At 37.0% G+C, this 12353-nt stretch overlaps 2 protein-coding genes across 4 annotated transcripts; both read right to left on the bottom strand.

Annotated features, from left to right (window-relative positions):
• Positions 1–561: 561 nt before the first annotated feature.
• LOC106087791 (spermatogenesis associated 6-like protein) lies at positions 562–6326 on the bottom strand. 2 transcript variants are annotated; one of them, XM_013252959.2, is made up of 5 exons: positions 6139–6326; positions 5742–6083; positions 5407–5687; positions 5280–5339; positions 562–736 (listed from the first exon to the last, which is right to left on the bottom strand). In XM_013252959.2, exons 1-5 carry the CDS (start codon positions 6184–6186, stop codon positions 589–591), a joined length of 879 nt encoding a protein of 292 aa, XP_013108413.2. In that variant the 5' UTR covers positions 6187–6326; the 3' UTR covers positions 562–588. The 2 variants fall into 2 exon arrangements, with proteins under 2 accessions (XP_013108413.2, XP_013108414.2); XM_013252960.2 differs by lacking the exon at positions 562–736 and adding an exon at positions 4711–5191 and having other exon boundaries at positions 6139–6325.
• A 102-nt stretch (positions 6327–6428) lies between these two features.
• Positions 6429–7488, bottom strand: LOC106087792 (protein Gemin2). Of its 2 annotated transcripts, none has more exons than XM_013252961.2 (2): positions 7164–7488; positions 6429–7106 (listed from the first exon to the last, which is right to left on the bottom strand). In XM_013252961.2, the coding sequence occupies exons 1-2, from the start codon at positions 7374–7376 to the stop codon at positions 6531–6533; spliced, it is 789 nt and encodes a 262-aa protein (XP_013108415.2). In that variant the 5' UTR covers positions 7377–7488; the 3' UTR covers positions 6429–6530. The 2 variants fall into 2 exon arrangements, with proteins under 2 accessions (XP_013108415.2, XP_013108417.2); XM_013252963.2 differs by having other exon boundaries at positions 7167–7488.
• Between the last annotated feature and the right edge of the window lie 4865 nt (positions 7489–12353).

Below are 12353 nucleotides of genomic sequence, written 5' to 3'. Positions count from 1 at the left end.
AGCGAAATAAGAGGCAAGTTCTTTGAGGTAGACGTTTATCCTATAGCAGATGTCAACATTGGGTGGGGGCCTGATGCCATGACCGTACAATCATCCGCATATGCTACGATCTCTATGCCGTCTGGAGGGGGTGGAATGGAGGATAGATAGAGGTTAAAGAGTGCCGGAGATATAACCCCACATTGGGGAACTCCCTGTTTCACTCTGCAGTGCTTGGACTTCTTATCCCTTAATTCAACAAATGACTGGCGACCACAACGAAAATTCGCTACCCAGCGTTTTAGGCCTGGCTGGAGGGACGTGTTGGCGATGTCCTCAAATAGTTTGGCATGGCTGCCTTCGATGGGTCCAGTGCCACGTGGAACGTCCTATCACATGGCCTGGACTGATTGAAGCCACGGCAAATGTGTGCGATGATGACATGCAAAGCAGTTGTTGTGCTATGCAGTCTTCGAAATCCATGTAATAGAATAGAATATCTTGGAATAGCTTAGAATCGATAGACTGAAAAAATATTTTAAAATTTTTCATACATGTATGGCGAAAAAATTTAGCTTAGACTTCATTTGTGGAAAATTTTTCTGGTTTTTATTGCATAAATACAGATTTGTACATTTGACATAGTTCGCAGCAATCAGCATGTCCATTATGTTGAAGTTGCGTAAAATCCCCCACACAAGGATCTTGATCCAAATCATAAATTCCGGCTGATGTTTGCGTATTATTGGATGAACATCTAGATAAAAAAAATAAACAAAGTAGTTAGGGTATTGAACATGAATCGGGCACTCATTGATATGCGAGAAGTTTGCCCCTGAACCGCAATAGAATGTTCATGGGTAAATTTGTATCATTCATAATCAGTGCTTTGAACGTTGAACGAATGCAATTCAGTACAATTTCCATTTCTGTACTGAATTGCAATTTGAACGAATGCAATTCAGTACAGAAATGAGCATTTCTATAAAAACAGTTTCACGTTGGCAACGCAAATGACTGGGTTGCCATCCATAGTCGGACCATTATGTAGTTCTTTGTGGACTGATATTTATATAATATAAATGGAGGTTCCGTTATGATCTCTGCGTGTTCTTCTTCAGACAATAATTGTGCCCTCTAGGGACTAAAGTAACCAAGTAAAGGGTTTCCAATGAAAGGTGTTATTTGGGTATTCAAAGAAACATGCTGTCTTTTGAGATAAATGATTGGATGTTTATCCATCCATATCCTTTCCAAGAAAATTTCCATAACCAAATCGCAAAGTGAATGCTCCATGTCCTCGATGCAAATGAAGATTTGTCTCTTTAAGGAACTGGAGCAAACTTATCACATAACAGTAAGGGCTGTCCAATTCAAGTTTAAGATCAATGACAAGGGACCTCATTTCAATAGCCAAGTCCAAAAGGCGCGCCGCAGTGCAACACCCTTGGGGGGGGGGGGGAAGTTTTACATGGCATAGTACACCACAAATGTTGCCAGCATTAGGTGGGGAAAAGCAAAGATGAAAATTTTTTCTGATGGTCGCCAGGATTCGAACCCAGACGTTCAGCGTCATATGCGGACATGCTAACCTCTGCGCTACAGTAACCTCCTTATGCCCTCGATAGCTTGACGAATTCTATCTCTGAGATCTTAAATCGACACTATCTCGGTCGATCTCGGTGGCCAATTGTGATCACCTTTTCCAGAGATAACACGACCATAAAAAATCATCATTCATCTCTCGATAGAGCAATCGTCGATAGAGCGTCCGTCTGTCGAAAGCTCGCTAACTTTCGAAGGAGTAAAGTTAGGCGTTTGAAATTTTGCACAAATACTTCCTATTATTACTCGAATTTGCCTGAAATTTGGGAGGTGGTACTTTTTTTATGAATAACACCATGCAGATCAATAACTTGATATAGCTCATATATATGTATTTGAAAAAGTCATTCAAAGAACTTGACAAGTGCGATCCATGGGGGAGCGTACACAGAAAAAAATAACACAAAAATGTATTCAATTAAAAAATTAATTTAAAAAAAAAAATGTTTTCAATTAAAAAATTAATAGAATCAATAATTGTATCCCATTTTTTTTTTTCAATTACGATAGTTATTGACATTTAGGACATTTTCAATTAAAAAATTAATTTATTCAATCATGTTTTAATTGAATTGAAAGTTTTGTAATTTTCAATTAAAAAATGTATTGATTCAACAATTTTTTTGATTGAATCTGCATTTTCTTAACTACGATTGTGATTGAAAGTTTTGTCATTTTCAATTAAATTTTTGTTTTGTTTCTTAAGTCTATAAATAATAAATACCCTTACAGACTATTAACAATATATTTACAAATGTATTAACCTAAGAATTTAAAAATAATATAATTTTCCTTTTTAAATATTCACGATTCTCGGATAGATCTATTATATCTTTCAGTTGATTGATAATATAGTTGCCAACAGGATTCACTGAATAAGGTTAAGCCAAGCGATCAGCCGATATACTTTTTTTTTAATATTTGGCAGTACTTGGCATTGAGGATGTCAACTTGTTCTCTTTTTACACTCATTCTTTGTTTACGTTTTCTCCTATATGATGACATTTTCAATCGTCAGATTTGACATCCTTAATGATGTTTATGGGGCCTATCCACTTTGTGTTTTGCATGTGACCTAACCTTCTATTAGTGAATCCTGAGTTGCCAAAAAGGATCATTATTGGCATAGTTGGTTCTATAATAAGACATTTTCAAAAGATCAAAATATCTGGTAAGTCTGATAGGAACGTTAAAGAAAATTCGACATAAAAGAAATTTATTTGACCATGAATTAATTTAGTCAAAAACGTTATGTTTAACATGGTTCTACGACTTTTGAATGTAGGAAGCTTTATAAGATTTAATCGGCACTGATACGAAGGTAATTAACTTCTGTCCCACCCATTTCGACGGAGACAAAATAATAGAAATTGTTTTTGAAGCGATTCTATCAAATCAGAATGAATATTGCAGTACGGATCCGATACCACTGAACTGTATTCGAGATTATTTCTGACTAGCGACGCATATAAATTTTTCGTCACAGAGAAATCATTAAGTTTTTTACTCCAATAATCAATCAAATTTAAAATTACAACATTTCCATGTAAAATAACAACATTAATTCATTCACTCATTTTTTTTCAATCAAACATCGCCCACCCATCGACCGAACGAAGCCACACGAAGTTGTTTACACTGTACGTGTGCTACTATTCGTGTTTCCTATGCCTGCGGTCGTAGCTTATACTTATATGAGGTATATGTATTATATGAGTGGTTGATGTAACAAAATCGAAAGACTAGTTTAAATGGGAGCTATATCAGGTTATGGCCCGATCTGAACCATACTTGGTTAAGACGTTGCACATCATTTCGAAACATCATGTGTTGTATTACACTCAAATTGCATCAAAAAATGAGTAAATTTGGCCCATTTTAGTGTAGTGTACCGTAAACAGCTGAGTACAATTTTTTCTCGCGAAGTGCACTATCTGTCAACGAGCTTTGGTTGTGTGTGTGTATTATAGTTAAGAACTATAACACACACAAACAACAAAAAATGGCGCGAACTAGTAACATACTCAAAATCAGAGTTGCACTTATCACTTATTTTGACAGATAGTGTACTCAATATTTTGTTGTTGGGCAACTGCCACTATCTGTATATGAATATATTTTGTATAGACATGAGCTTTAACCAGGATTCACTGAATAAGGTTAAGCCAAGCGATCAGCCGATATACTTTTTTTTTAATATTTGGCAGTACTTGGCATTGAGGATGTCAACTTGTTCTCTTTTTACATTCATTCTTTGTTTACGTTTTCTTCTATATGATGACATTTTCAATCGTCAGATTTGACATCCTTAATGATGTTTATGGGGCCTATCCACTTTGTGTTTTTGCATGTGACCTAACCTTCTATTAGTGAATCCTGAGCTTTAACATAGACCCACAAAAAAAGTCTAAAGGCGTTAATTGCACTATCTAGACGGCCAATTGACCAGTCCCGAACGTGAAATAAAATGTTCACCGAACTCGCCTCTCAATAAGTCCATTGTTACGCGTGATGTGTGGCATGTGTCAACGTCTAGTTGAAACCACATGTCATGCAAGCTTAGTCGCTCAATTGAAGAAGCGCGCATTTTGATAATAAAATTCAATAATTTGCTAGCGTTGTTCGATTGTAAGTCATTTCCTGGTTAAATTATAGACCAAACTGAAGATGTGTGACAGTGAAATAAAGTACGAAACGTGCGTGAGCTGTTTAAACTAAAAGATAATAGCTAAAGAATCACCCTCGAATGAAAACAAAAACATTTTTTTCTCCTATGTATATATAAAAAAATCTTCGGAAAGTTGTGTGACGCACACTACAAAAAATGGAATGTTTTACGGGGTTAGTGTATATTTTGGTCATTTCAAGTGAATTTTTCGTAGTTAACCTCAAAGAGGATATTCTATGATTTAAAGATGAACAAACGACCATTTTAAATTAAATAACCCAAAACTTTTACAATTTTTTGTCTAAAGCCGTTAACCTTAAACCTCGTTTACGCTGCTCTTTAAATCCGGATTTAAAGAGCTGTGTAAACGAGGTTTTATGTGACGCACGCTATGTGACGAACGCTACATAATTAACGGAATGATATGTGTTATCGTTTATTAACATGGCGAAATAATTAAAGGTGGTCTCATTTGTACAGCAAACACAAATCATATGGTGCAATCCGCCATCTTGCCATCCAGCTGATCGGCGTTTTGTCAACACACACATACAAATACGTGTGCATAAATGAGCAGAGAATATGCGAGAAAGAAGATAACAACAAAGAGAATGCAAACAAAAATCTGACATCTTAGTAACGTCAAACCTGGCCTGCTGTTATTAAATCCGCCTTGGTTTATTAACAACAGTTAAGAGAGATTTTATGCTTTTTATGATCAATGTATGAATAAATATTCAGTTATATATAAATTTCATATTTTGATAAGTAGTTTATGACCTTTAAAAGCGAAAACGGATATTGGCTCGTATGGTAGCTATTTATATTTAATTATGGAGCCATCACAATTAAATATAGTTGTAGCCGTGTGTTCTACACTGAGGGAGCTGCCCTTGCCGACGAAGAAATCCATAGGGTCAATCCGGTACGTGCAACCGGCTGTCATGGGATTGAAAAATATGTTAAAATTTCCTAGTGTGTACTTATGGGAAAATTGAAAAGAAAATAAATATACTGCATTACTTACGTGGAAACTATTGAGACGCGCCTTGAATTTGATTTTACCAAAGGCTCAAAAGGTTTTGTACTTAAATGCGGAAAGGATATAGGCTTTCATTTAACATATTTCTTAAAATCTGACATTCAGCTCTTACCTTTTGCCTGGAAAACCTCTTGCATGACATACGGTTCTTTGTTTACGAGGTGCATTAGCGGCCAACTCTTCAAAGGGTTCAGGATTAATGATACAAGGCCTCTGATAGAATTGGGGTCTGTTATCACAGAAATGTTTCATTGTTTTCGTAGGCGTATAACTCAAGGGTTTTCTTTGGACACTAGTAAACGATTTTAGCTCTTCATTGATGTTGTTCATATTAAGTATTTTATCTTTTATGAAGAAATCTGCACACAGTTCAACTTTGGGGGCTATGATGCCCTAAAAAAGACAACTTATTGATTTTTCCGTTTATGTGATAAGCAATTGACTTACCGGAAATGCTGTTGTTGTTTTCATTAACAATTGCTTAGTGTTGACATGTGGACAATGTAATTTGGGCTCTGTCATTTGTAAAAGATCCATAAGAACTCCTTGATAGTAACCCAAACGCCGTCCACTTTGCCATAAGGTTATTTCCAGAGGTTCTGTTTGCAATTGTCCTATCAAAGAAGCTATGGAGGGTGTGTTTTTGAAGTAGCCTTCCATTTTGTAGTGGTCATGACACAATATGGGAAAATAGGGTTCTATAGCTCCGGTGCGAAAGAAATAGCCCAAGGTCTTTAAAGTGACTTCTAAATAGCCATGACTACATAGCCATACTCCCGGACATGTTACCTTTAAATATAAGTTTTTCTTATTTCAAATATTTCTGTATTTTGACTAAACTTACGGCGTGTAATTTTATATCGATTTTTACATGGAATCTTTGGCAGTTCATTTTTGGTGCTGTATTAATTATTCCTTTTCTTCAAATAACATGGCTTAGAATATTTTAGAGGAATTTGTTTTCTTCAAGTGCTTGTATGTATCCGTGTGTAATGCATTTTACTGAAATAACGTTACTATGATGACAAGAGTCGCCCCCCCCATACATCCATGTTGCTTAGCCAATGGACATGCGTTCGATTTCAATTCAAATACCTGTTGATTTTTGTAGTTGTTGTAATGAAATATTAAATATTGTTCTTAACTTTTATTTTCTTAAAAAAAAAAAATAATAAGACTTAGATTACTGGCTGATATAAGTTTGTGTTGTGTTGAATCAAATTCTGTTTTGCAACTCTAAACATATTCCATTAAATCTAACTGATCGAAAATTTTCGCAATGATATATATAAAAAGATTATAAGGTATAGCTTTTTGAAATTCACTAGATTGAAGGCGGCTTCTTAAGCGCATTGAGGTGCGGGCGATATCTCTCAGGGTGCTGTGTACACTGGGCTCAAGCGGCAGATGTAAACAGCTTAACACCGCATAAATCCATGAACCCAGCCACTGGTCACTATTTGCCAAATCCAGAATTGAATGATTGGCTGCTGCGGAAGTAGATGAACACACCAACTCCTCCATATTGTCTCCACTAAGCCATTCGGAAAGCATTGTCAACAATTGCTCTAATGTTCGTTGATTTAAACGTAAAATTATGCTCAACTTGGGAAAGTTTTCTTTGCAAAACTTCAGCCAGGCGCCTTCATCGTCTATCAACGGGGGCTCCAAATTGTTGTCGTAGTTGTGGGTAGCCAAATGTTGGCGCAGCATTAGGATTTTTGAACGTGTGCGCAGAAAGGCCTGAGATTGTACATCTTTCCATTCTTGGGTGGGCAAAAGATCACGCTCAACAACCACTTCATTGGTTAACTAGTAAAGAGGAGAAAAATGTTTAAAGGTCCGTTGTCCCTTTCATTTTTTACTCACTACAAAATCCTCTATTTGAGTATTTAAGGGACTTGGTTTTTTTACATTTTTAGGAGCTTTGACAACCACCGCTGGGCAACGTTTGCGTTCATACAACATGTGCATTAAGAACTCTTCGCCTGTTTGCGGAGCAACAGAGGGATCAAAGTTATCTCCAGGTTCTCTTATTTCCAGAGCTTGTTGTTGAAATGTTTCTTGATCTTCCACTTCCATTTTATTTCAAATTATAGGTAATTTTTGTTAAATGTGAATGTAAACAACCAATTACTATTCCAACAACAATTTAACCGACTAGCACCTTAAAACATTTGATGTGCACTGCAAACCCGGCTGATGAAAAGTGTGTTGGTAAGTGGTTTTAGTTATGTAGAGTTGTATTTTTCATTTTGCTTATTTACAGGCAATTGGTTTACGTAACGTCATAACGTCGCAATGTCATTTTCAAATTCAACAAGGAACGCCTGGTACAGAGTTCATTCGCAGCGAAGATGCCTATTACTTTTATTGCGGATTCCGACGGACTCTATTCGTCACAAAAACACAAATTCAAACAACAATACACAACAAAGGCAACAGCATTGAAGCAAAATCGATTGGTGCCCAGTTCGTGAAAAAAAAAATAATATAAATGCACAATTATTTTAAGCGAAATCAATAATAATGCAGCGAAATGTCGCTAGTTGTTTGCTCATAAAGTCTAGTACTGATTTCGACTTTCCACACGAACAACTGTCAAAACGCACTTTGAAAAAAAGGGGTGACGAAGATAATGCGAACGCATTCCGTACAAGTGGTACTGGGTTCTATAAGCAAAATATTGTAGTTGCGACATGTCACTGCATCGGGATAAATTTCGCACAATTTCAATTTCAAATGTAATTAACTGCTCACGAAATGGGACGAATCAACTTTGCTTCAATACTATTGTTTTCCCTTTATAAAATCAGCTGACGAGAGCCTTACATCCGGATTTAATAAGCAATGTAAACGGGGTATTAATCCATATATATTTTTGTTCCTTTTCACATAAAACTACATTATTTTGACAAATTATGATCTTAAGCCATTACCCGCTCGATAGCAGATGCGGGAGTTCGGCCCCAGGATTTAACGCACTCAAATTGTATTAAAACATTATTATTTTTTTGTTTAATATATTCATTCATAAAAATCAATTTGTGTTTGTGTGTTCCTTATAGACTCAGAAATGGCTGAACTGATTTGCTTGAAATTTTCACAGATCGTGCCCAATGATCCCGCGGTGAAAATAGGGTAGTACAATTTTTAATATCTGAAGGGTGGCGGATCCTCCCCCTTACCCTAATTTTCAGAGAAGGCAGATTTCGGAGATGGGTGTTTTAAGCGAAATTTTGTGTGCTCTCTTATAGTACCCTAAAACTAAATATTTGATATCCAAATACCTAGGGGGGCCGCCCCACCCCCAAAACCTACCAAAAATATATATACACCAATCACGACAATATGGGACTCAAATGAAAGGTATTTAAGATTAGAAAACGTATCTGTTTTTGTTGTAGTAGTAGCAGTGTGTGGTACACTGAGGCGGCAGCCCTTGCCGATGAAGGAATTCATCGGGTCAATCCGGTACATACAACCGGCTGCCATGGGATTGAGAAAACGTATCTGATATTCACTTGTCGGACCAAGTGATTGGGGGATCCGATATCAATATTCGGAAAAGGTGTCTTGGTGCCACACCACCCAAATAGGAAGTATTTGCTGACCATTGTAATATGAGGGCTCAAATAAGAGGTTTTTTAGAATAGAACACGAATCTGATATATATGTTCGCAGCCAAGTTACTGTGTGGCCGCCTCATTCCCCAAAGCACCCCCCAAACCGGTAATGTTTGACGACTATGGAAAAATGGGGCTCAAATGAATGATATTTGGGAGTAGACCATGAATCTGATATCAACATTCTGGACCAACTTTCTAGGGGACGTCCCACCACCATAACAAACAACAACGATGTATTTGCTCACCAAGACAATTTGGGTCTTCAAGACAGTATAGCTTGATATTCATATTTTTTTGGGGCCCATACCCCAAACCGGACATATTTTCTGGCTTTACATCCAAACTTTAATTCGTAGACCAATAAAGATCATATGGGATTCTGATAAAGGCACTTATATTATTTCATTAAAAGCTCTTTAATTGTCGAAAATAAATATTCAAAGAAAAATTTTGCTCCATATAAAGTAAAGAAGGCGCAGCGGAGCGGGTCCGGTTCATCTAGTATTTTATAATGGCGTCAATATTTTAAGTACAAAGTTCAACAACCACGCGGCATTGGCGAAGTGCCGTCATTTTCCATCAGTGTACATATGAGAGTACATGCCGATTAGAGCGCGCTTTTTTCATATTCGAAGTAAATAAGACAAGTCTTATGAATACACAAAGTGACAGCTCATATGATATGACTTATCGTTTAATGACAGCTTTAGATGTGTTTTATTTTAGTAATATATAGTGCAGTGCAATGAAATTTGTATGAAAATTAATCAGGACAACGAAGTTCTGTATAAATAACCAGTGTAGGCTTATGTAGAACATGTGTCGTCTTAAGATCCCGTTTACACTGCTCATTAAATTCTTATTTAAGGCACTCGTCAGCTGATTTTGTAAAGGGAAACAGATGATCTAGCCATTAAAGAGCTGTGTAAACGGGGTTTAAGACATTTCATTTGACTTTTATACCCATGCATGTTTTGGCTCTCGTCAGCAGATTTTATAAAGGGAAAACAGATGATCGAGCCATTAAATCCGGATTTAAAGAGCAGTGTAAACGGGGTTTAAGACATTTCATTTGACTTCTATACCCATGCATGTTTTGCAAATTTTATTTTTAAAATTTACAATTGTATTGTTTTGACAGGTTGGCAAATGGCGCTAAAACAGATTTGCACTGAAAACTTTCTTTTTGTGTTTTATTTTTGCCTTCATGGCTTGTTTATCCAGAACTAAAATAAAACACAGCAAATAGCAGTGATTAGTGCAACTTTGATTTTGAGTAAGTTCTATTTAGCGCCATTTTTCTTTGTTTGTATGCAAGGCGGATTGAATAAGGTGGTCTCACGCGAACAGCCGTCCATGTTTGGCGGTATTAAGATTTTTATTTGCATTCTCTTTGTTGTTATTTTCTCTCTCGCATATTCTAAGCTCATTTACGCAAACGTATACACACACGCACACAAATGTCTTTGTGTGCGTTGGCAAAACGTCGATCAGCTTGATGACAAGATGGCGGATTGCACCATATGATTTGCGGTTGTTCTACAAATGACACCATCTTTAATTGTTTCGCCATGGTTTGTGTGTGCTATAGTTTTTAACTGTTAAGTACACACACAACGTGTTGGAATCTCGTTGACAAAATTGTACGCAGCAGCAAGATATATTAATTTACAGGTAGTGGCAGTTGCCAAACAACAAAATATTGAGTGCTTGACACAAGCGACTACCCGCAAAATCCAATCTAGCAATTCATATATATCTCATCCCAAGTACTTTAGTTTAAGGCTAAGACCACCTCCTAATTGCGACGTTTTTGTCGTTCCCGTTTCACTGAATCGCAGGGTAATGTTTTCGATTAAAAACTCGCCTATTTTCCTCCTGTACGGCAAGGATTTGTTGCTTCGCACAATGTCATATAGCTTCTCGTTGTTCTCGTAAATAGCAATAAATTCTTCATCGAGCAGTTCTTTCAATTTCAAATCTTCTTTAGTTTTCATTTTCGTTCCAATTAGCATTTAAAATGGTGTTGTATCTAGCGTATATAGCGCCAACTTGTTTATACCACTCTGCTGGATCATCGATACTCAATTTCGATAATACGATACTGTTTCATCTTTCAATTTGACCATTAGCACGAGGAAGTCCTGTGGTGATTTGCACGGTCGGAAATTATCCTTGCAGGGTTACCAAAAAGGGCACTTTGAGTCGTTAATCGGGAATTAGCATCTTTGCAGTAGTTGTCTTCGTGGGATATAACCAACTAAATTTCGTAAAACTTTAGATCGCGGCAAAAATGTCGTTATAAAGTTTACTGGTTGATTGAAGAGGTCCAAGAAAGTCGATATCGTAAGAACGTAATGGAGTGTCTTCTTCCGGTATCGGCCTAAATTCACCTTCTTGCTTTCCATCTTTCCGGTTTGAAACTATACAAGAGATACAGTTCGATATCCGCTTCTGGATTCTCTCTTCTAATTATATCCTCCACCATAGGATGGGGGTATACTAATTTCGTCATTCTGTTTGTAACACCTCGAAATATGGGTCTACGACCCCGCAAAGTATATATATTCTTGATCGTCATGCCATTTTAAGTCGATCTAGCCATGTCCGTCCGTCCGTCTGTCGAAAGCACGCTAACTTTCGAAGGAGTAAAGTTAGCCGCTTGAAATTTTGCTTCAATACTTTTTATTAGTGTAGGTCGGTTGGTATTGTAAATGGGCCAAATCGGTCCATGTTTTGATATAGCTGCCACATAACCCGATCTTGGGACTTGACTTCATGAGCCTCCAGAGGGCGCAATTCTCGCCCGATTTTATTGAAATTTTGCACGTAGTGTTTTTGTAGTACTTCCAACAACGCCACGCTAAGTATGCTTTAAATCGGTCCATGTTTTGATATAGCTGCCATATATACCGATCTTGGGTCTTGACTTCTTGAGCCAATAGAGCGCGCAATTCACATCCGATTTGGCTGAGATTTTGCATGAGGTGTTTTGTTATGACTTCCAATAACTGTGCTAAGTATGGCGTAAATCGGTATAGAGCCTGATATAGCTGCCATATAAACCGATCTTGGATCTTGACTTCTTGAGCCTCTAGAGGGCGCAATTCCCATTCGATTTGGCAGAAATTTTGTACAACGGCTTCATGACCTTCAACATACGTGTGTAATATGGTCTGAATCGACCAATAGCTTGATACAGCTCCCATATAAACCTATCACCCGATTTTGCTTCTTGAGCCCCTACAAAGCGCAATTCTTATCCGAATGAACTGAAATATTACACAATGACCTCTACAATTTTCAGTATTCATTTATGGTAAGAATCGGACTAAAACTTGATATAGCTTCAATAGCATAGAAATTCTTATTCAATATTCTATGTTTGTTTAAAAAGAGATACCGCGCATAGAACTCGACAAATGCGATC

This window comes from Stomoxys calcitrans, chromosome 1 (assembly GCF_963082655.1).
Source record: "Stomoxys calcitrans chromosome 1, idStoCalc2.1, whole genome shotgun sequence".
Lineage (NCBI taxonomy): Eukaryota > Metazoa > Arthropoda > Insecta > Diptera > Muscidae > Stomoxys > Stomoxys calcitrans.
The sequence above is the reverse complement of the archived record's forward strand: the minus strand, read 5'-3'. Positions and strand labels throughout refer to the sequence as shown.

What these genes read in the sequence shown, in the direction of transcription:
- LOC106087792 (XM_013252961.2), bottom strand. Translation starts at nt 7,376, where the DNA reads ATGGAAGTGGAAGATCAAGAAACATTTCAACAACAAGCTCTGGAAATA. An exon ending in CTCAAATAGAGGATTTTGTA is followed by an intron (nt 7,107 to 7,163) that starts GTGAGTAAAAAA and finishes CCTCTTTACTAG; the next exon opens with TTAACCAATGAAGTGGTTGT.
- LOC106087791 (XM_013252959.2), bottom strand. Translation starts at nt 6,186, where the DNA reads ATGAACTGCCAAAGATTCCATGTAAAAATCGATATAAAATTACACGCC. An exon ending in TCGATATAAAATTACACGCC is followed by an intron (nt 6,084 to 6,138) that starts GTAAGTTTAGTC and finishes TTATATTTAAAG; the next exon opens with GTAACATGTCCGGGAGTATG. An exon ending in AAACAACAACAGCATTTCCG is followed by an intron (nt 5,688 to 5,741) that starts GTAAGTCAATTG and finishes TGTCTTTTTTAG; the next exon opens with GGCATCATAGCCCCCAAAGT.